The 24569-nt window shown below is 45.1% G+C and overlaps 1 protein-coding gene across 2 annotated transcripts in view; it reads left to right on the forward strand.

Moving 5' to 3' along the window:
• The first annotated feature begins 3868 nt into the window (after positions 1–3868).
• ARHGAP23 (Rho GTPase activating protein 23) overlaps positions 3869–24569 on the forward strand; it is a 259682-nt gene continuing 238981 nt past the window's right edge. For both annotated transcript variants that reach the window (XM_040329852.1, XM_040329853.1), the window contains exon 1: positions 3869–4256. In XM_040329852.1, coding sequence (XP_040185786.1) covers positions 4194–4256 — 63 coding nt within the window. In that variant the 5' untranslated portion in view covers positions 3869–4193. The remainder of the gene's footprint in view (positions 4257–24569) is intronic.

The following is a 24569-nucleotide window of genomic DNA, read 5'->3' on the forward strand; positions in this document are numbered from 1 at the left end:
CCAAGAACGGTAAACCCGATGCGCTCTCGCGCATGTTCTCCGAGCCGGCCTCATCTCCTGAACCTGACACTATATTACCTGCCAAAAACTTTCTACTCCTGCAGGCAGATGTGATGTCCCAAATCAAGGAGGCATTTGCTAATCATCCCCCTTCTCTGGATCTGCACCTTCAACCAAAGGATGGGCTCTTCTTCCACAAGGAGCACATTTTTATTCCTGAGCAGTTTAGAGTTCACATCCTCAAGAAATGCCATGACCATCCACTTGCCGGTCACTTTGGAATTCACAAAACCTCTGACCTAGTGTCCCATTCCTTTTGGTGGCCTGATTTATTGAAAGATTGTAGAGATTATGTAAGGTCCTGCTCCGTATGTCTCAGAAACAAGTCTGATCGTGCCAAAACCTGGGGGTTGCTAGAATCCCTTCCTGTACCTGAAAAACCTTGGAACATGATTTCCTTGGATCTTATTGTGGAACTCCCCCCGTCCGAAGGATTCACCACCATCTTTGTTATAGTGGATTGTTTTTCAAAGATGGCCCATTTTGTACCTCTGAAAGGAACCCCCTCTGCCTCTGAAACCGCTTCTGCATTTATTAAGGAGATCGTGAGACTGCATGGCATTCCAGCAAGTATAACCTCAGATCGTGGGGTACAGTTCACCTCCAAATTTTGGAGGGCCCTATGTAAAGCCTTGAGGATTGAACTATGTCTTTCATCTGCTTATCACCCGCAGACCAATGGTCAGACTAAGAGGACTAATCAGTCCCTAGAGCAATACTTGAGGTGTTTCTCATCCTTCTCTCAGGATGATTGGGTGTCCCTACTCCCCTTGGCGGAATTTGCGTATAATAATTCTGTTCATTCTGCTATCAAACAGTCACCCTTCTATGTTAATTATGGGTATCACCCTTCCTTTCTACCCAATGTACCCATGGAGACTTCTGTACCAGCTGTGCAAGAGAGACTAGACTTTTTTACCACCAATAATCAACTCTTGCGAGAAACGATCCTAAAGTCACAGGCGACTAATAAGAAGTTTTTTGACAGGAAGAGAAGAGGGAACCTGAACTTGAAGCCAGGAGACAGGGTTTTTCACAGCTAACCTAAAACTGAAATGCCCTTCAAAGAAACTTGGGCCAAAATTTTTGGGTCCTTTTCCAATAAAAAAACTGATCAATTCTGTGGCTTTTGAATTATCCTTGCCAAGCAGTTTAAAGATCCATCCTGTGTTCCACATTTCGCTGCTCAAGCCTACGGTCTCTAACCCCTTCCCAAATCGTGGCACCGAAGCCCCTGCCCCACTACTGGTTGAAGGAAGTGAAGAATATGAGGTTGAGGCTGTTCTGGACTGTAGGAAGAGGGGAGGTCGGACTCAGTTCCTCATCAAATGGAAAGGTTATGGTCCTGAGGATAATTCCTGGGAACCAGCCTCCAATGTTCATGCTCCCCGGTTGATACAGGCCTACCTCCAGCTTCATCCTGAAAAAAGGTCTCTTGTGGGCATCCGGAGGCTGCCCCTAAGGGGGGGCAATGTCAGGGAATTCCCGTAAGACGCTTTGCACATAGACGTGCGCAAGCGCATAGTCTTTGCCATAGAATGGCTCACAGATACGCGCATGCGCGCCAGAGCTCGCAATTGCGGGCATTCAGTTTGGCGCCAGACAGCCTATTTAAAGGGTGTCTGGGCTCTTGTGCCCTTGCTGACTGATCTTCAGCTTGTTTCTGTAATCCTGCTTGATCCTGTATGTTTTCCCAGTATTCTGACCCGGCTCCGTTCCTGACTCTGGCTCTGTCTACGATTCGGTACCTCACTGCCCGCTTGCTGACGAACCTGGCTATCCCTGAGACCTTGCTCCTGTCTATGCCCCTGGTCGCTGTTAACCCTCGGTTACCTGCCTGGCTTTCACCTGTTCATGCGCAACTCATCACGGACTACTCCAGGCCGCTGAACCCCGCCAAGCTGTTCTCCCGGGACCCCCGGCTCCAGGCACTCGTGTCCCTCCTGTCCTTCGGCTTCCTCTGTTTCACCTTCAGCAGAGCCAGGACAGGAGATATAAGAGAGGCCGACCTCATCAATTCAGTCTCCCATCCGATCCCTGACAGATGGTTAGTACAGAAAGCATCGGTTCAAAACCCACGCATGCTCAGAATCAAGTCGACGCATGCTTGGAAGCATTGAACTTCGTTTTATTCAGCACGTGGTGTGTTTAACATCACCACGTTCTGACCCGATCGTTTTTTGGAACGATGGTGTGTACGCACATCAGACCACTTCAGCGGTGAACCGATGGAAATGGCCGTCGGACCATTCTCATCGGCTTGGAACGACCGTGTGTACGTGGCCTCAGTGTCTGGTTACCTTGATCCCCGATGGATTGTCTAGGCCCTGTTGGATCTCCAGCCTCTCTTGGCTCTCCTCAGGCGGACTCCCCACCGAACAGCTATCTTGCTTGGCATCTCCTCAGAGTTGGGAACCCAGTCAAATACTGGGGCCCCGCCACAGCTTCAAATGTTGCGGGCCGACATGGTCCCGGAACCAGGAATACCGCGTGGCACACGCACCCCGGCCTGGTAGGCCATCTCGCCGGGGAGCCGAGATGTGTGGTCACCCTGAAGGTGGGTGCCGCACCCGGAACAAGACCCCACCTCAATGGCGTCTGCTCCAGAAGTACCCTCCCCCAGCATGCCCCGCGAGGGAAACTCCCTCCCTATTGGCTGCTGGCAAGAAGCACCCTAGCCTGGACTCCACTGGCGCCACCTGTCGCTCCGGGGTGGTATAACACCCCTGCAACAACAGAATGAGCCCACAGTACAGCCCAGCTAAAGCAGAGACCCAATTTGAACAAATCAACTGGATGAGAGCTAACTAACTCTCTCATCCCCCTTTAAATTTAGAATAGCACCGATACTTGAAAGTACACAGGCGCTACACAACAATCATCGGCTTATGCGACTCTGCTCCGCAGCCACTTGCTTCCTCTACCGCCTGGTTCATTCACAACACTCTTGCTCTGGGATGGTGTGTCAACAACCCACAATCTGGGCTTGCCAATCCACCATCCCAGAGCAAGAGGTTTACGGGCCACACCAGAGGGCTCTGCAGGCCACTGGTTGGGCACCCATGACATAAACAAATTGTGTTTGGTGGCAGTACTGCCTGCTGAACACGACAGGGGGTATAATTTTTGCTGCGATATGTCACCTCCTCACAGAGCAGCCATCAGAAATTGTGGGACTACTTACACAGCTTTAGGCCTGACCGCCAACATTTCTCTCACCCCTAAAAACCCAAACCATCGCGTCACAACCGCATGCACTCAATTTCAGTTGAATGGGTTGCGTTTCACGCAGTAGTGTTTGCCGAATGTGACAGGGGAGGTAACTTTTGCTGCGCTGTGATGCAAAGCGTTGTAGTATGTGTACACCCCTGTCTGCTGCCCTTGCAGCTTAAGGCGAGCAGTTGGGGGGTAAGGTAGTAAAGACGTGGTTCAACGGCAGGTTTTTAGCAAGAAAAAAGCAGCATCACCATTGCGTCTATAGCCTCTTTTGCTTTGGCTACAAGAGATTAGAATAGAATATTAATATATTCTGGCTATTAAAAGGAATGATGCTCAAGTGCGAAATGCACTTAGCATTAACGTGCATTTAGGCAGTTTTTATGCCCAGCAGCTAATACTCTAATACGAGATGTTTTAATAAGTGGCAGAAAACAAAAAGTCAAAAGCGTTATTGACGCCCCGTGTGCCTGAGAGCTAATCATGGCCATGGTTATCCTGTTGCTTCATCTACATGAGTGACTATTACCACTACATCCACGCATGCGCAGTGTCGGGACTTTTCGGGCTATAAAACATTGAGAATATTGGCCAGCTGCTGAGGGACGAACCTCCATGTCAGTCAGCGTCTCCCGCCCGTACAATTTTTTGGGTTCACTTTTATCCCTGTCCAGTTGCGATGTCGTCCATGTCTCCATCTCTCCTGTGTTCTCGGTGTGTCCCTCAGAGTGACAGCTCAGCTCCCTCCCCGCAGCAGCTCTGCCCTGTATAACCCCCTCGCCTCCATCAGCAGGAGGGGGAGGGGAGATCCTCTGTCATCCTGTGAGGAGGGAGAGACTTGCACACTGAAAGCCTGAGAGACACAGGAGGGAAGGAAGGGTCCGGCCATTGCCAGGGATTCCCGGCCCCACCACCAAATGAATGGCGTGGCTTTCTGCCTGGTGGGATCCCCGACTTCCCCGGCCGCCGCCGCAGCTCAGGTAGGAGAGCCGTGTGGTGGCACCGGGCGCCTCAGGGTTGGGAGGGTGGGGTGGCGGTGGGCGCAGTTCTTGTCTGGAAGGAGCTGGGTGGAGAGGGGCCTGTCCTACACATTACAGTCTATGGGAGGCACAGACATTACAAGGAGCTCAGTGTACATTCTATGGATGTGTCCTACACATTACAGTCTATGGGAGGCACAGACATTGGATTCCAGGCATTGGTCCTACATACCCCATACTCTGTACTCCACACAACCTCATTATAGTCTATGAGAAGGAACTCCGTGTGTATACAAGTATTGTACGTACTCCACCGTATACGCTGGTATTGTACGTACTCCACCGTATACGCACTCCATCGTATACGCTGGTATTGTACGTACTCCACCGTATACGCACTCCATCGTATACGCTGGTATTGTACGCACTCCACCGTATACGCTGGTATTGTACGCACTCCACCGTATACGCTGGTATTGTACGCACTCCACCGTATACGCTGGTATTGTACGCACTCCACCGTATACGCTGGTATTGTACGCACTCCACCTTATACGCTGGTATTGTACGCACTCCACCGTATACGCTGGTATTGTACGCACTCCACCTTATACGCTGGTATTGTACGCACTCCACCGTATACGCTGGTATTGTATGCACTCCACCGTATACGCTGGTATTGTACGCACTCCACTGTATACGCTGGTATTGTACGCACTCCACCGTATACGCTGGTATTGTACGCACTCCACCTTATACGCTGGTATTGTACGCACTCCACCTTATACGCTGGTATTGTACGCACTCCACCTTATACGCTGGTATTGTACGCACTCCACCTTATACGCTGGTATTTTACGCACTCCACCGTATACGCTGGTATTGTACGCACTCCACCGTATACGCTGGTATTGTACGCACTCCACCTTATACGCTGGTATTGTACGCACTCCACCTTATACGCTGGTATTGTACGCACTCCACCTTATACGCTGGTATTGTACGCACTCCACCTTATACGCTGGTATTGTACGCACTCCACCGTATACGCTGGTATTGTACGCACTCCACCGTATACGCTGGTATTGTACGCACTCCACCGTATACGCTGGTATTGTACGCACTCCACCTTATACGCTGGTATTGTACGCACTCCACCTTATACGCTGGTATTGTACGCACTCCACCTTATACGCTGGTATTGTACGCACTCCACCTTATACGCTGGTATTGTACGCACTCCACCTTATACGCTGGTATTGTACGCACTCCACCTTATACGCTGGTATTGTACGCACTCCACCTTATACGCTGGTATTGTACGCACTCCACCTTATACGCTGGTATTGTACGCACTCCACCGTATACGCTGGTATTGTACGCACTCCACCGTATACGCTGGTATTGTACGCACTCCACCTTATACGCTGGTATTGTACGCACTCCACCTTATACGCTGGTATTGTACGCACTCCACCTTATACGCTGGTATTGTACGCACTCCACCTTATACGCTGGTATTGTACGCACTCCACCTTATACGCTGGTATTGTACGCACCCCACCGCATACGCTGGTATTGTACGTACCCCACCGTATACGCTGGTATTGTACGTACCCCACCGTATACGCTGGTATTGTACGTACCCCACCGTATACGCTGGTATTGTACGTACCCCACCGTATACGCTGGTATTGTACGTACCCCACCGTATACGCTGGTATTGTACGTACTCCACCGTATACGCTGGTATTGCCTTTCTGCCATCAACACTTTTTATTTCTTAATTTCTATGGCTCTCTGGTATCTGAAGGTTTTGTAAAGATGAGTTTCTGAAATGAGTTCAGCACATACATACATGCATGCATGCATACATACATACATACATGAAAATGATCTCCTGTTGTGTTAGGCAAGCAGTGCTTGTCTGCCGAATGTGACAGGTTAGAATTTTTGCATATGTACAATCCCATCTTTGGCTTTGCAGCTTAAGCGGGGAGGTGGTAAAAATGTGGTTCAACCACACATTTTTAGCACCCGCTCCAAACGCAAGTGTAAACGAGGCCTATGGGCCCATTTACACCGGATGAAGTAGGATGGGTTTTTGAATGCATTCCCACTGCGCATGAAGACCAAAATCTATGTTATCTAGTGGGCATAGTTCATACCAGGAATTTAGCTTGGGAGTGTTTATGATCGCTGTCGTGCCAGTGTAGCCACAGTCAGCCAACAGTGTTCCTGATGTCAGCCAGCAACAGTGTTCCGGATTGCTGTCATACCAGTGCCAGGCTCACCACAGTCAGCAACAGTCTTCCGGATTGCTTTCATACCAGTGCCAGTGTCACCACAGTCCGCAACACTGTTCCTGATTGCTGTTATACCAGTGCCAGTGTCACCATAGTCAGCCAGCAACAGTGTTCCTGATCACCACTACAGTCAGCCAGCAACAAGTGCCCCTGCTTGCTGTCGTGCCAGTGTCACAGTCAGCCAGCAACAGTGTTCCTGATTGCTGTAATACCAGTGTCACCACAGTCAGACAGAAACCAGTGTTTCTGATTGCTGTCATACCAGTGCCAGTATCACCACAGTCAGCCAGCAACAGTATTCCTGATCACCTCCACACCAGTGTCACCACAGTCAGCCAGCAACAAGTGTCCCTGATCGCTGTCATGCCAGTGTCACCACAGTCAGCCAGAAACCAGTGTTCCTGATTGCTGTCATGCCAGTGTTCCTGATTGCTGTCATACCAGTGCCAGTGTCACCACAGTCAGCCAGCAACAGTGTTCCTGATGTCAGCCTGTGCCAGTGTCACCACAGTCAGCCAGCAACAGTGTTCCTAAATTGTTGTCATACCAGTGTCACCACAGTCAGCCAGAAATTAATGTTCGTGATCGCTGTCATACCAGTGCCAGTGTTCCTGGTTGCTGTTATACCAGTGCCAGTGTCGCAACAGTCAGCCACCAACAGTAATCCTGATTGCTGTCATGACAGTGTCACCACAGTCAGCCAACAACAGTATTCCCAATCACCACCACACCAATGTCACCACAGTTAGCCAGCAACAGTGTTCCTGATCGCTGTCATGCCAGTGTCATCACAGTCAGCCAGAGACCAGTGTTACTGATCGTTGTCATACCAGTGTCACCACAATCAGCCAGCAAAAGTATTCCTTATTGCTGTCATACCAGTGCCAGTGTCACCACAGTCAGCCAGCAACGGTGTTCCTGGTTGCTGTCATACCAGTGCCAGTGTCACCACAGTCAGCCAGCAACGGTGTTCCTGGTTGCTGTCATACCAGTGTCACCACAGTCAGCCAGCAACGGTGTTCCTGGTTGCTGTCATACCAGTGTCACCACAGTCAGCCAGCAACAGTGTTCCTGATCACCACCACACCAGTCCCAGTGTCACCAGTCAGCGTACGGCCTCTTGCTAGCTAGGTGTAAAAAAATCTGGTTTTAAGGGCGATTTGAATTTTCATTTTTTCTGCCTCTAAACACGTATTAGCCTAGGTGCGCATACACATGTGTTTTAGAGGCAGAAAGAAACCCAGGGCCAGTGCATTCAGGAGAGGAGCGTTTTGCCACAAAAATGCCTAGTGCACTTGAGCACTAGGCATGTTTAGCGCTTTAGCGTTCATTCATTTCAGTGCCCAGAATAAATTGATATTCTGGCCAATGAAATAAATGAATGCCAAAATGCTTCATGTGCCTGAACTTGCCTAAATACATGTGAAAATAATGCAGATTTAGCCCAGGTTCACACTGGGTGCGATTTCATTCGATTTGAGATGCGATTTCACATGTGAAATCGCATCTCAAATGCCGCCAATTGTCGGCAATGGCGCCGTCCTAATCGGTGCGACGCCGCATCTGCGGCGCTGCACCGATTTCAAAAAGTAGTTATTGTACTACTTTTTGCGATTTCGGGCCGCGATTTACATAGACATCTGTGCAGAAACCTGCACAGATGTCTCTTAAATCGCGGCCGAAATCGGGACTGCAGGCGGGAGTGAAATCGTGCGAGTTCAGCTGAACTCGCACGGCTTCACTCCCGCAGCCCAGTGTGAACCAGGGCTAAAGAGCGGATTTTACAAGCGCTTTTAACACCTCCTACTAGGAGGAAGGTGTTTAGAAGAGTTGCATTGTGTGTTTGAACAAGAGTCCTAACCTGCCAGGATGCTGTCAAAGCTGACAGCCAATCAGGCGGCATTCTCCACTCCACAGCCACATGAATTCATGCCGCCTATGATTGGCTGGCAGCTTTGATAGCTTCCTGGCAGGATAGCTCAGTCAGGGTTAGACTCATCACAGGAAGCACCTCCATGGTTAACACGGGACAGAGTTAAAGTTAAAATTAGACTTGGGAAACTTAATAAATCCCCGGGACCAGACAGTTTGCATCTGACGGTTGCCAGACCATTGTTCCAAATTTTCACTGACGGTCTACTGACTGGAATGGTACCAGCTGATTGGAGAAAAGCCAATTTAGCACCAATATTTAAAAAGGGCCCAAAATACATCCCTGGGAATTAGACCAGTTAGCCTAACATCAATAGTATGCAAGCTCTTGGAGGGGATGATAACGAACTATATATAAGATTTTAATAATGAGAACGGTATTAATAGCAGTAATCGGCAAGGATTTATGAAGAATCGTTCTTGCCAAACCCAATCTATTAACCTTCTATGAGAAGGTGAGTTGCCATCTAGATAAAGGAAGGCCATAGACGTGGTGTATCTGGATCTTTACAGACAGTAGATAGAATTGTTGATAATACAGAATTGTGAATATAGAAGGGAAGAGGTTGGTCATACAGGATTAAAGCTGCTCTCCAGCTTCACTTTAACTCTTACTTACACTAACCAGAGTGCCAGCTAGGCGCGCTGTGTAAACTGTATGTAGCTTCAGCTACATACAGTATCCAGCACTTTGTTGCAGTTATGGGACGCAAACTTCCCATTTTACGTGGTGGGTGGATGAGGTCCAGATCTCTGCCTCAGCCAATTGAAGGAAGCTTTGTATTCATTTAGAGTAGTGGTTTCCAAACTCTAGCCCTGTGGCTGGATGCAGCCCTTTGCGTGCCTTTATCTGGCCCTTGAGGCACTGTTCCTTCACTCACACCAACAATGGGGTATAATTCCGTCCACTCACACCAACAATGGGGTATAATTCCCTCCACTGACAACGAAAATGGGGCACTATTGCCCCAGTGACACATTATTTTCGGCATTGCATTGCTTACTCCCACTGTGCATGAAGTCAGACCCTTTCTTTAGAAGACCTCTGATTTAGAGAATACAAAGCTGCCTATGAATGGTTGTGCACCGCTCAGCCTGATTAGATTTTTTTTCCAGGTGTGGCATTGGATGTTTGTGTCCTATAGCAGTAACAAGTGCTGTATATGTATTAGAGCTGGGCGATTTTTTTATATGTATGTATGTATGTATGTATAAAAAAAACTTGATTTACGATTCAAATCTAGTTTTTTTTTTTTTTTAATGGACACAGCGCCGGTCCTGAGGAGCTGTGGGCGTGTCAGCGCCGATCCTGAGGAGCTGCGGGCATGTCAGCGCCGGTCCTGGGGAAAAAAAAATATCTAACAAATCAATTTTTTTTTAAATAGGAATCGATTTGACCTACCAAATCGATTTTTGTAAATCAAATAGATTTTTTTTTTCCCAGCCCTAATATGTATCTATGGCTACATACAGTTTATACAGCGCAGCAGGTGCACCTGTTATGCCCCGTACACACGACCGGTTTTCCCGTCGGATAAAAAAACAATGATTTTCCTGACGGAATTCCTCTAAAGCCTGCCTTGCATACACACGGTCACACAAAAGTTCAGTGAACTTTTGACTGCCAAGAACGCGGTGACGTAAAAGACTACGATGAGCCGACAAAATAAGTTCTATGCTTCCGACCATGTGCGTTTTCCCCTCGAAAAAGCATACAGAATGGTTTTCTCGCTAGGATTTTTTTCTGACGGGGGGAAAAAAGATCCTGCTCTTTTATTTTATTTTTATTTGGTAGTTTTTTCCATCTGAAAAACTGCGATGGAGCATACACACGGCCGGGATTCCCGACAAAAAGCTCTCATCGCAGTTTTTCAGACGGAAAATCTATTCGTGAGTGGAGAAAATTGTTTGCTTGTGCGGTCTTGGCCCAAATGAACTTGAAAGTAAAGCTGGAGTTTGGCTTTTAATTTTCACAACGGAGTGCTTTTGAGCTTCAAGCTACAAGACACCCAGCAGTGAAAATACTGTATTTTTCAATGGTGGCTGTTCGCATATGAGTGCTCAGACGCCTGACGCTCCAAATGGTACGTGAGCTTGAACTGGTTGAACTAGATGGACTTGTGTCTTTTTTTTTTTTTTTTCTCCTTTTTTTTTTTCATCCCGTCTAACTATAGAACTTTGAGCTGCTTTAGAGGCAGAATTGTTTGTTTTTGGCCCCATAGACTCGAATAGGAATTCCTGCAAACGTGCAGATTGCATGTTTTTTGGGGCGATTTTAGTCCTGTAAGAACTGGTCTCCCACTAGTGCTTATTGGCGTAATCAAAAACAAGTGAGACTTGAACATGTGTAAAATGCTTGAAATACACTTGTATATGAGCAAAAATGCTACAAAAACAAAAAACAAACACACCTGAGAATTGTTGTTCTCAGGCATTAATGCAGCGTTAAAACTCATTCACACTTAGGCTCCATTCACACCTGAGCGACAAAACGCCTGAAGCGTGACGCTCAGATACGCTGGAGGGGAGAAATAACATTAATCTCTATGGAGATGGTTCACATCTCCATGCCGAACGCCGAAACGCGTGAAGCTCAAAAAAGTCCCGGACCCTTTTTTGTCGCGCCTATTCAGGCGGCTTCAGCATTCGGCCTAGCCGACAATGACCTGTAAAAAACATTGGGTTAAAAACGCTGCGTTTTGTCGCGGCAAATCGCGGTACAAAACGATGCAATTTGTCGCGGCAAATCGCAGTACAAAACGCCGCGCTAAGGTGTGAATGCAGCCTAAAGCTCCTGCATTTAGCTTTTCTAAACACAGGAGCAGTAATCTGGGAGTATAATCGACATATATGCCCCCCAGATCACTTTTCCCTGGGTTTAAATGTTTCTAATTGAAAGCAGGTTTATTCACATTTATTCATGTTTACGTACATTTAGCTGCGTCTAGAGCAGGGGTGTCAAACTGGCGGCCCTCCAGCTGTTCCGAAACTACAAGTCCCATCATGCCTCTGCCTGTGGGAGTCATGCTTGTAACTGTTAGCCTTGCAATGCCTCATGGGACTTGTAGTTTTGCAACAGCTGGAGGGCCGCCAGTTTGACACCCCTGGTCTAGAGTGTTAGTGGATTCTGAACACACAGAATTCTGTTTGCACTAAACTCAGCAGCTAAACTGACTGCACTTAAATGTAGGTGAATGCACAATGTTAATGACACTATTAAAAAATAATTAAGCTCATTAACTGTATATGGGTATAGAAAAGCCCTCTAAACACACACAAACCCAGTGCAAGTGTGAATGAGGCCTGTGCGCTGTGGGCCCGAACATATAACATTTAAACTTGCATACCCACATATTGTTAACAATTTATATTTAAACACACACAGAAGACAGAAATGTTGAGTAAATGAAACCACAATAAACTTGTTATGCGTAGGCCAGGCATTTCACTGTATGTGAGAGAAACCCTGACATAGAAAGCATGTTTTGCTCATCGTGCTGTAACATGTATTTTGCATGCCTGCCTTCTCTCGACCTGTTGCTGGTAGTATATATAGTGCAATTTTTGTGGCTTGTATGAAAGGTTTTAACATTGTTTACTTTGCGTAGTATATAGTTGTCATAACAACAGTAAAGCTGCCCATCCACCAGTAGAACATTTTCCCTTTTGGAACCTTCCTCTTTCTAATCGTCGGTGGGGTCAAATTGACTGTAGTGACGAGAAAATTCAAAGGAGAAGGATGGAAAATTTTACCTAGTTTTACACAGAACAGTGTACAGTAATACCTCAGCTTGCGAGTAACGCGGTTTACGAGCGTCTCGCATTATGAGCTACTGTTTTTTTAAATCCTGACTCGGTTTGCGAGCGTTGTCTTTCAAAATGAGCAGGATTTTATCCTCTTGGGTGTGCAGTTCCGCATTTGGCCAGAGGTGCGGGGCACCGATGACACTCGGCGCTGTTCGGAGCCACTCGGAAACACTTTGTTCCCGAGTGTCTCTGAGTGCTCTCCAAGGGTTTCTGAAATGTCTCCAGGCCCCCCCCCCCCACCTCCTGGTTACATGCAGTACTGCATACACTAGCAGTGCCACTGGAACGGATTATCTGAGTCTCCATTATTTCCTATGGGGAAACTCGCTTTGATATATGAGTGCTTTGGATTACAAGCATTCTTCTGGAACGAATTGTGCTCGTAATCCAAGATACCACTGTATATGGTTTTTGTTGTGGAAATTAAATTGATTCAAAAGTCGAATGTTGCAAGCTAACGAATTTATGAAGTACTTTTGAACAAGTTTATGTAGGCATTCTCAAATGTATTAATAAGTTGTGTTTTTTTTTTTCAGCAAAATGATCACTTGCCAAAAAACATGCTGTAATTTGCCCTAATAATGCATTCTTGGGCCCATTACAGAACAACTTCTTGTAAAGTTCTGTTTACTCCATTGTCTTACAATCATTTTTTCCCCCCCACACACAGGATCCATTATAATGCAACATTACAATATGAAAGTTGCACAAATGCATTAAAATGCAGCTTAATTTGACTCTTAAAAAAAAAAAAATGCGTGTTCTGAAAACAATGTAGGCTTTGTATTCCTCATCATGCATACTTCTTTGTGGGCATTGTTTCAATCTAGAGTCATTGCTCTGGAATGTCTTGTAAGAATTGTATATTTTTCTGCATAATCTGACCTTAAAGCGGGAGCTAAACTTAACATTTACAAACAAACATGAAAACATGTTAGCAGGTAGAGTTTTATAGCAATAGAGAATTTGCATATCTGTTCAGTCAAAGAAAAAAATATTTCCCTTCCTGCTGGCAATAATATATTTGTACACTAAGTGCAGTTCACAATTTCTGGAGCACAGCCATGTATTGATGGAGCAGACTAGGAGGTTGCAAACTCTTTTGGGGACATGATGCAGATTCAGTTCTGCTTGTTTGCACTGTTATGCCAGGGTCTGTTCTTGTTGTGCTGCTGTTAAGTTGGCCATACACTGTTAGACTTCCTTCACATTGGCAGCAGTACTTACCATCCTCTAAAAAGCTATCTGCAGTGGATTGCTTTTCAAAGGGCAGGATAGCAGTGGTTGGCAGGCATTCAGGAGGTGATCCTGCCATCCTCCTGAATGTTGTGGTACTTTTTTTTTACTAATCCCAAGGGATTTTCGTAGTTGAAAATCTCATCCCAACCCTGAACCAAGCTTTTGGTATGTAGTTGTGGTGCAATCCCATTGAACTCAGTTGGCGAGTTTGACAGGTGGTGCTGCCCGTCAGACTCTGTACCTTAAGGCCCCTTTCACATTGAGGAGTTTTTCAGGCGGTAAAGCGCTAAAAATAGCGCTGCTATCCCGCCTGAAAAAAATCTCCTGTCAGCAGCATCTTTGGAGCGGTGAGAGGAGCGGAATGTATACCGCTCCTTCACCGCTCCTTCCCATTGAAAACAATGGGAACCGCGGCAATACCGCCCGCAATGCGCCTCTATAGAGGCGCATTGCGGGCGGTATTAACTCTTTATCGGCCGCTAGCGGGGGTTAATACCGCACCGCTAGCGGCTGATACCCGCGGCAATTCCGGCGGTATAGCGCCGCTATTTTTAGCGGCGTTATACCGCCACCGCAGCTCCCGCCCCAGTCTGAAAGGGGCCTAAGTTTAAAGTGGATCTTGACCCTCTACACAAGGTTCCATCTCTCCAGCCCTCCTCTACACGAATTGTGTTTTTTAATTGTTGTTTTTCCCCCTTTTTTGTGTAAATTGTGTGCCCCCTCCCTATGCCTATCATTTGCCTAAGCCCCTGGGTGCATAAACATAACCCTTTGCACTGAAATACAGGTCTATGAGCCCATGTGAATGAAAGCTTATTGTAAAAATATCTATTAGATATCTATAAGGGAGGGGCCTTTATGTACATCATACATAATCACAAAGATGCTTACCTGTTTAGCATGTGTTAAAACCTATATAGGTCCATATAGGTTTTGTGAGGAATAGCAAAATGGCTCACAATATGGGTAGATGGCATTATATGTGTTGATATTGGTGATGTTTGCTGCACACGTTTCAAGAAGGATTTATGAATTTTAAAGAAAAATTATGATTATATTTTATTGTATGATGTATGACACATTGACACCTCAAAAACCCCTATGTAAAGCGGAGTTCCACCCAAAAATGTAACTTCTTCTTCTCCAGTCAAAACCCCCCCCCCCCCTTACAGAGTCACATTTGGCACCTTTCAGGGGGAGGGAGAAGGAGATACCTGTCTAATCTAGGTATTTGCTCCCACTTCCAGCGATAGATCGCCGCAGTTTCTGCAGCAATCTATGCCATGACTGGCCCCTCCGACATCCCCCCTCCCCTGCTGTCTTCTGGGAGACACGCAGGTCCCAGAAGACAGCAGGGACCAGTGAGGACGTGCAGCGCGAATTGCGCATGTGCAGTATGGAACCAGGTTGTGAAGCCGCAAGGCTTCACTTCCTGATTCCCTTACTGAAGATGCCGGTGCCTGCACCCGTGAGCCGAAAGACTTATGGGCTTCCGGTGAGGACATTGCGGGAGTCCGCTACAGGTAAAGGCGGCCATACACGGTTCGAATTTCGAAAGAGTTTTTTTTTTAAAATCGTATCAAAGAATTTTCGTACGAATTTCGCACCGTTGGTGGGCTGCAGCAACAGCCCATTTTCGTGCGGCAAACAAATTTGAGAAATCCGACATGTTGGAAATTTTTTGAAAAATTCACGATTTTCTGATCATTGATGGGAGAATCGTGCGACAAATGTAATAGAAAAAAAAATGTGCATGTGCAAGAAAAGAATATTCCCGGCAACATGAAGGTTTTGTCGGGCGAATTTCGAAAATCAATGGTGGCATCATTGGATCACAAAAAAAACTTTTTGATTTTGTAAAAAAAATCTGTTCGAAATTCGACCGTGTATGGCCTGCTTTAGTGTCCTAATATTAAAAGTCAGCAGCTGCAGTATTTGTAGCTGCTGATTTTATTTATTTATTTCGGTGGAACTCCACTTTAATATAATTTTGTTATAATCTTATATAATTGCAGCAGCCTTTTTGCTGTGAATATTTTTGTTCTGTGAATATTGATAAGTGACTACCTTCAATGTTTCCACACAATCTCTCATTGTTATAATATAAATGCTTCAGCCCCTCATATTAATTTTAGTATGAAAATACCTTACAAAAAAGGAAACGCTTGCTGCTAGGGGTGTGTGAAAAAGAGAAAAGGTAAGGCAATCACATATGTAGTGAATGAAATCCCTGGGGGTAATTTCTGTACACAAACCTAGAAAAAAAATGCATAATGCCGAGGGTGTTGTCATGGTTTTAAAAGAAACATATTTGAATCTTTTGAATGGTTTAGGGACAATCAAACATGTTATGCCCCGTAGACACGATTGGATTTTCCGTCGGACAAACCTTGGATGTTTTTTCCGACGAAATTCCGCTAAAGCTTGGCTTGCATACACACGGTCACACAAGTTCTCTGAACTTTTGACCATCAAGAACGCGGGGACGTACAACACTATGACGAGCCGAGAAAATGAAACATGCGTTGAATTGTTTCCAAGCATGCGTCGGAATTTTGTGCGTCGGAATTGCTACAGACGATCAGATTTTCTAATAAAAAATTACAGATACTAATCCATGCTAACTTTTTCATTATCGGTTTCCCTATTTGGGATTTATGCAGTAGTTTTTTTGCAAAGATGCTTTGTTATACATCTTAGTGTGTATCAAAGACTGAGAGCGTGATAGGGTGATCCTCAAATTGGCTGGGATCTACATTTGTATTAAAGCATTTGTTACTCTAAAAAAAAAAAAAAGATATACCGTATTTTCCGGCGTATAAGACGACCCCCTAATTTTCCAGCCAAAATGTTGGTTTTGGGATATACTCACCGTATAAGACTACCCCCTTTCCTACTAGTCATGCCTCGCCTCACGGTGCCACCATTACATGGCCAGACTGTGCCCCATTACATGGCCAGACTGTGCCCCATTACATGGCCAGACTGTGCCCCATTACATGGCCAGACTGTGCCCCATTACATGACCAGACTGTGCCCCATTACATGACCAGACTGGCCCTTACCTTATCCCATGCAAATCGCGGCCGTGTAACCTAACATCTTAAAAACACAAAATCTCCTGCGCTCTGGTGTTTCGCCAAACCGGGTACAGCAGTGTAGTCTAACGGCAAAAATCAGGAGTCTTGCAGCCCTCCACAGAACAAAGGGTGTTCATATGGCTAAAACGAAACAAAAAAGAAAAGGAGGGCGCACCGACCTTGTGCATTACCACTTAAAATTTTAATTAAAACAGAATAAAAAGCAATGGTCCTACTCACAAGACAATCTTAAATATCCGCTTTTCAGACAACTGGACTGGGCCTCGCGACACCTGCCAGTGGAACTTCAGACATCTGAACGGCTGACGCGCTTCTGGGGCGTACCCCCTTCTTCAAAGCCTGGATGGTCTAACATCTTACCTTACCAGAATCGCGGCCATACGATTTTTCAAAAGCCGCGCCTCCGACGTCTTCTGTTCCGTGATAGGCGGAACATTCAGCTTCCCAGGAGGCACTGTGTTCAGTGTTCGCCTATCACGGAGGCCCTCTCGTCCGAGGACGAGAGGGCCTCCGTGATAGGCGGACACTAAACACAGGACGAGAGGCCCTCCGTGATAGGCGGACACTGAACACAGTGCCTCCTGGGAAGCTGATTGTTTCCGCCTATCACGGAACAGAAGACGTCGGAGGCGCGGCTTTTGAAAAATCGTACGGCCGCGATTCTGGTAAGGTAAGATGTTAGCTTACCGGCGTATAAGACGACCCCCCCGACTTTTAAGAAGATTTTAAGGGGTTAGAAAGTCGTCTTATATGCCGGAAAATACGGTGTGTGTATATATATATATATATATATATATATATATATATATATATATATATATATATATATATATATATATATATATATATATATATATATATATATATATATATATATATATATATATATATATATATATATATATATATATATATATAATTACAGACCAAAAGTTTGGACACACCTTCTCATTCAAAGATTTTTCTTTATTTTCATGACTATGAAAATTGTAGATTCACACTGAAGGCATCAAAAGTATGAATTAACACATGTGGAATTCTACATAACAAAAAAGTGTGAAACAACTGAAAATATATTTCATATTCTAGGTTCTTTAAAGTAGCCACCTTTTGCTTTGATTACTGCTTGGCACACTCTTGGCATTCTCTTGATGAGCTTCAAGAGGTAGTCACCTGGCGCAGCACCCCATCACTCTCCTTCTTGGTCAAATAGCCCTTACACAGCCTGGAGGTGTGCTTGGGGTCATTGTCCTGTTGAAAAATAAATGATGGTCCAACTAAACGCAAACCGGATGGAATAGCATGCGGCTGCAAGATGCTGTGGTAGCCATGCTGGTTCAGTATGCCTTCAATTTTGAATAAATCCTCAACAGTGTCACCAGCAAAGCACCCCCACACCATCACACCTCCTCCTCCATGCTTCACGGTGGGAACCAGGCATGTAGAGTCCATCCGTTCACCTTTTCTGCGTCGCACAAAGACACGGGGGTTGGAACCAAAGATCTCAAGTTTGGACTCATCAGACCAAAGCACAGATTTCCACTGGTCTAATGTCCATTCCTTGTGTTCTTTAGCCCAAACAAGTCTCTTCTGCTTGTTGCCTTTCTTTAGCAGTGGTTTCCTAGCAGATATTCTACCATGAAGGCCTGATTCACACAGTCTCCTCTAACAGTTCTAGAGATGTGTCTGCTGCAAAAGGTGGCTACTTTGAAGAACCTAGAATATGAAATATATTTTCAGTTGTTTCACACTTTTTTGTTATGTATAATTCCACATGTGTGAATTCATAGTTTTGATGCCTTCAGTGTGAATCTACAATTTTCATAGTCATGAAAATAAAGAAAACTCTTTTGAATGAGAAGGTGTGTCCAAACTTTTGGTCTGTACTGTGTGTGTGTGTGTAATTATATATATATATATATATATTGAACCTGTTCCCTTAAGCATACATAAGAGCACAGTGCTTGTGCTGTCTAATTTGCCCCCCTGTATCACCTGAAATATCTGCCTAGTTCTGCCCTCCCCCCTGTAAACTGACCACTGCTGAGCCCTGACAGCATGTCAGTTTACGTGCCTCTGTCATCCATAGCTCGCTTCTGTCCTCCCCCCCCCCCCCCCCCCCCCCTGCCCGTCAACTCTGTCTGCTCCCCGCTCCTTTCCCTTCTGCTGCTATCATAATTGTTACATAATCATACAATCCCCTCTGTTTAATTACAATATGTGCCCCATTGTCTGTGCTACATTAAAAAATATGATGATTTCTACCTTATATCAGATCGTCTCCTGGCACTCACGTGACTGCTCGACTCTCTCCTCTCCCAGTCAGACAGCTACAGCGGGAGGGGCCGAGAATTCCAGCTGACGTCAGCCAGGAGGAGGAGGGGGGGAAGGAAAGAGCCTTGCAGTCAGGTGAGTGGCGGGGGATGCTCTGATACAAGGTAGAAATCGTAATTTTGTTTTATATAGCACAGACACTGGGGACACATATCATTATTAAATAGAGGGGATTGTATGTTGCTAAACAAGTGGCTTTACAACCACTTTAATCCTGAGCATCCAAGAAACCCAGGTTATAATTACCTTTCTGAAGCTAACCAAACATAAAGGAAGCCACTGAGTGGCCTATTTCTTCTTGTTCTGATGTCCTTTGAAAAGAGGCCAGATAGGGCTCTACCTAACAATTTTTTTTTTTCAGTACATTTTTTGATTACTCAAATGGCACTATACTTGGTGCAGACTTCTGATTTTCAGGCCTGCTGTTAAAATGATAATCTGAGGTGCTATGGTATCCTCCCTGTTGATCAGCAGTAGCCTGTTTTGATCACATCTTGGTGTTGCAGCCCCATGATTTGAATATGGTTTTAAAGTGTATCTAAACCCAAAAATAAAAGTGGAATATATTGCAGCTTACCTGTCCTTAGATGCCTTTTATTTTTACCTGGTAACACACTTCCTGTCTTTTTTGCTTCTACCTTCTTTTCCCATTGTATTGATGTGGGCAGCAATTGCTGTCACACAGGCTGGACTTCAAACTTGTCTGCCTTTGTTCATCTTCATTACACAGTGAATTCATAGGACAAGTACTTCACACTAAAATGTATCCTGCGAACATCTGCGGGTGGGAAGCCATATTCAAAGCAACTGGAGGCTGACCGAGCCTGCAGCCATTTGCAGCTGTAATCAAACATGCAGCGGTTACCTGTGGATGATTGGCCCTAAACCCAGACAGTCTACAAAGAGTGCAGAAATCCCAGCTGAGCGTTTTCACCAGAAGAGGTGTCTCCATTGGTAGATTTTTTCTTTGCGTTTGTGTTTCTATTACAGTGATAACTGTAAAATTTTGGATTGCTTAACACATTTTACCTAGTATAAGTGGTATTAGAGACAAACCGGGAAGCTGTCTCTCCCTAGAAATACTGGGATAGCAGCAAAACCTGATCAGGATTTTAGCAATATTGATCTAGCCATATATTTAAACTTTGCGTCCAGCATATGTACAATATATACATCCTGTATTACCCATACAGTTCTACCTGATCATGGCGATCAGCTTTCAGATAAAAGCGATCCGAGTGGCTCTACAGCGACCCATCACTTTTACAGGGCTCGTATGAAGCCAGACGCAACGAGGATTTTGTCACTTACAATTTTGGTGCTGTGCTTCCCTGGCCGGTATAGTCAAGAAAGCAGCCGATCAAGCAGATATCTGTGTGATCGGCTGCTTTGGAGGGAAGAGGAGGATCAGGGATCTTATAGGCCCCCCGATTTTCTCCTTATAGAGTACCCTTCACTGCCCAAGCTATAATAAGAGCATATTAAATAAGGACATTAGCCAGTGCATCCCATTGGGTAACACATTTAAACGGGCGAACAAAAGTCCTGGATACATATAAAAGCAAAAGAGAAGGCCTTAAAAAAAAAAAAAAAAATGTTGAGGGATCATTATCAGCATTCAGAAGTTTTATAAAGAATGCAACAAGAAATGTAAGTGTGCAATTAGGGTGGCTAAGATAGAACACAAAAGACATCGCAGAGGAGAGCAAAAAAAAACAAGAAATTAATTTCCCATAATTTAATTATGTAAAAAAGTGAGGACAGACCATATTGGCCCCATAAAGAATGAGTAAGGACATGGTTACAAATGATGGGGAGATGGCGAAGGTATTGAATTTCTTCTCCTCCTCAGTCTTCACGAGAGAATCGGGGGTGTTTATCCTCATGACACATTACAGGAAGCACCCTCATGGACTGGCCATCGGGACTACCGGGAGTTTCCCGGTGGGCCGATGGCTCAGTGGGCTGTTTCTTCTTTTTTTTTTTTTTTTTTTTTTTTTTTTACGGAGACCCCCCCTCTGTCTCTCAGTCCCCGTGTCTCTCAGCCCCCCTCCTCTATCTCTCAGCCCCCCCTCCTCTATCTCTCAGCCCCCCCTCCTCTATCTCTCAGCCCCCCTTCCTCTATCTCTCAGCCCCCCCTCCTCTATCTCTCAGCCCCCCCTCTCTATCTCTCAGCCCCCCCCCCTCTATCTCTCAGCCCCCCCCCCCCCCTCTCTATCTCTCAGCCCCCCCCCTCTATCTCTCAGCCCCCCCCCCCCTCTCTATCTCTCAGCCCCCCCCTCTCTATCTCTCAGCCCCCCCCTCTCTATCTCTCAGCCCACCCCTCTCTGTCTCTCAGCTCTCCTCTATCTCTCCGTTCCCTTCTTTGTTTCTCTGCCCCCTCCTCTGTCTCATTCACTCCCTGATTCTTAGGCTGCTTTTACACTGGGGCGGGTATTGACGGTAAAACGCCGCTAGTTTTAGCAGCACTTTACTGTCATTTTAGCTGTGCTATTCGGCTTATAGCAGGCGCTTTTAACCCCCGCCAGCAACTGAATTAAAGGTTAAATGCGCCCGTGTAGCACTGCTGCCAAAGTGCTTTGCAGGCGCTTCAGCAGCGGTGGCTATTCATTTCAATGGGCAGGAGTACACCGCTCCTCCACCACCCCAAATATGCTGCTTGGAGGACTTTTTTAACGCCCTGGCAGTGCCCCAGTGTGAAAGCACTTGGGGCTTTTACACTGGGACTGCAGCAGAGGCGTTTTTCCGGCGCTATTTTTAGCCCAAAAGCGCCTGAAAAACGCTTTAGTGTGAAAGGGGTCCTACACTCACCCCCTCTTTTACACTCACTCCCTTTTTCTTACACTCGCCCCCCTCCCTCATCCAGCCCCTCTCACCCCCTTTCCCTCAACCCTCCCTCTCTCTCACTCTCTCATTCCCCTCTCTCTCACCCTCTCATGATATACAATAATGGATGTAGGGGCCTTTTGGTGGGCGTGATTTTTTGGGGGGTTGGGGGGCAGAATTTTATTGAAATAAAGTGGGCCGGTCTGGATGAAGTCCAGGGACAAATTTTTGTCTCAGTCCAGCCCTGCTCATGGCTAACAGAGGACAGAACTTGACTTGGGAAACTTGGGAAACTTAACATTAATAAATCACTGGGACTGGAGGGCTTGCATCCAAGGGTACTTGGGGAACTCAGTAAAAATTAGGAACAATGGTCTGGCAATTACTTGACTGACAGTCTACTGACTGGAATGGTACCAGCGGATTGGTGAAAAGCCAATGTAGCATGAATATTTAAAAGGGCTCAAAAAGCACGCACTTTTACGTTGACACAATGGCACGGGCAGGCAAATGGGCGTACCTGTACGTCCCTTTAAATTTGCTGCCCAGCAGGCGCGTGCCTCGTGAGTGCGCTCGCGGGTCCCAGGAACTCGATGTTCCCGGGCGGCCCGCTTTTGTAAAACAAGGCATTCCCCTGTTCTGCCTAGTGACATGTCACTGATCTACGGTTCCCCTGTGATCGGAAACCGTGATCAGTGACATGTCACTGGTAGCTCCTCCCCCGAACAGTTAGAATCACTTCACCGCCACCTAGTGGTTAACCCCTTCACTGCCATGTCACATGTCATTTTCACAGTAATCGATGCATTTTTATAGCACTGAACGCTATAAAAATGACAATGGTCCCAAAAATGTGTCAAAAGTGTCTGATGTGTCTGCCATAAAGTCACAGTCATGATAAAAATGGCAGATCGCCACCATTACTAGTAAAAAAAATAATAATAATAATAAAAATGCCATAAAACTATCCCCTATTTTGTAGATACTATAACTTTTGTGTTTTTTTTTTTTTTTTATCAAACATATGTAGAAGAATACATATCAGCCTAAACTGAGAGAAAAAAATACTTTTTAAAAAAAATATTGGATATTTATTATAGCAAAAAGTTCAAAATATTTCTTTTTTTTCAAAACTGTCGCTCTATTTTTGTTTATAGCACAAAAAATAAAAACATATAGGGTTCTTTACTGTAATAGTGACAAGGATGTGGAATTCCCTTCCACAGGCGGTGGTCTCAGTGGGGAACATCGATGGTTTCAAAAAACTATTAGATAAGCACCTGAACGACCACAACATACAAGGTAATACTGACATATAATCACACACATAGGTTGGACTTGTGTCTTTTTTCAACCTCTCCTACTATGTAAGTGGTGTTGTGGCAATAAATTGAAATGGAAAAAAATGTAAAGTGTAAATAAAATTGAAATATAATAAAAAAATATATAAAGCACCACCGCCCCTCCGTGCTCACAAACAGATGTAAATGCGCACATAGGTACAATACACATGTGTAAAAAGCGATTGCACCACACAATATAAGGTATTGCAGGGAATGAAAGAGTAAGAGCAATAACCCTATCACCATTTTTCCTTGTCAAAGTATTTTTATTGAATTGATAAAGAATTGTACAAGCATAATAAAAAGAACGAGTTACAAAAAGAAGAAACTCTCTAACAAACAAACATAGTCATTGTACATTGCAAAAGTAGCTTATTTCAGTCAGTTGGTATACAGAAACAATATCGATTAAATAACTGGCCACCTAGGTTCATTTTGCATTACTTCTATTAACCATTGTGAACTAAAATGAATCTAGGGCCATGTCTTTATGTATACTCTTTTGGTGCAATCGTTGGGAGTTTCAACGATATTCAACATTGTAACCTTAGTTGTGGAAACAAAATTATAAGGCTAAGAACATGTTTCTGAGGAAGGGGAGAAAAGGAGGCAGAGAAGGGAAGGGTTGAGGATAAGGGGGTCTGCAGGAGCAATCTGAGTTCTGATGTCATAGCAGTAGGTTGTTAAATTGGCTGGGCTACCACGGCTGTAAAACATCATTATTAATTGCATTCGGAATTACATATGTGAACCAAGGCTTCCATATTTTCTCGAATCTGGTGATCGTATCCATATCAATTGCCATCATTTTGGCGTGAGACATTGCTATATTCATTCTATTTGTCACTTCATTTAGTGATAAATTAGGAGATTTCCAAGCCTTCGCAAGTGTCTGTTTCGCGGCTGTAAGAAGCTGCAGAATTAGTTTAAATTGCTTATGTGACACATTGTCAGGTTTTAGATTTAGTAATGCCATTTTGGGATCTAAGGTGATTGTCTTTTCGAAGAGGTCACTGATTATATGGAAAATTTCCGACCAAAATAATAGTGCTTTTGGGCACGACCACCAAATGTGAAAGTATGTCCCTGGTAATGTGCATCCCCTGAAACATTGGTCCGGGTAATTTTGCACGTATTTCGCAATCCTGACTGGCACTAGGTACCATCGAGTGAGTACCTTGTAGTTTGTTTCAACCGCTATTTCTTTCAGGGATGCTGATTTAGTGTTATTCCAAATTTGTTTCCATTCCGATGCGTCTAGCTCTAGATCCTTTTCCAATTTACACACATAAGGTAGTTTCCCAGAGATGGAATTAGTCAGTAACTGGGAGTATAATGTTGAAATAATTCCCCTAGTATGGGGGTCATTTCTGCAGAAATTTTCAAAAGTGGATAAACATGTCGGAATCGGGGAAGAGCCTATCA

Source organism: Rana temporaria, chromosome 12 (assembly GCF_905171775.1).
Source record: "Rana temporaria chromosome 12, aRanTem1.1, whole genome shotgun sequence".
Lineage (NCBI taxonomy): Eukaryota > Metazoa > Chordata > Amphibia > Anura > Ranidae > Rana > Rana temporaria.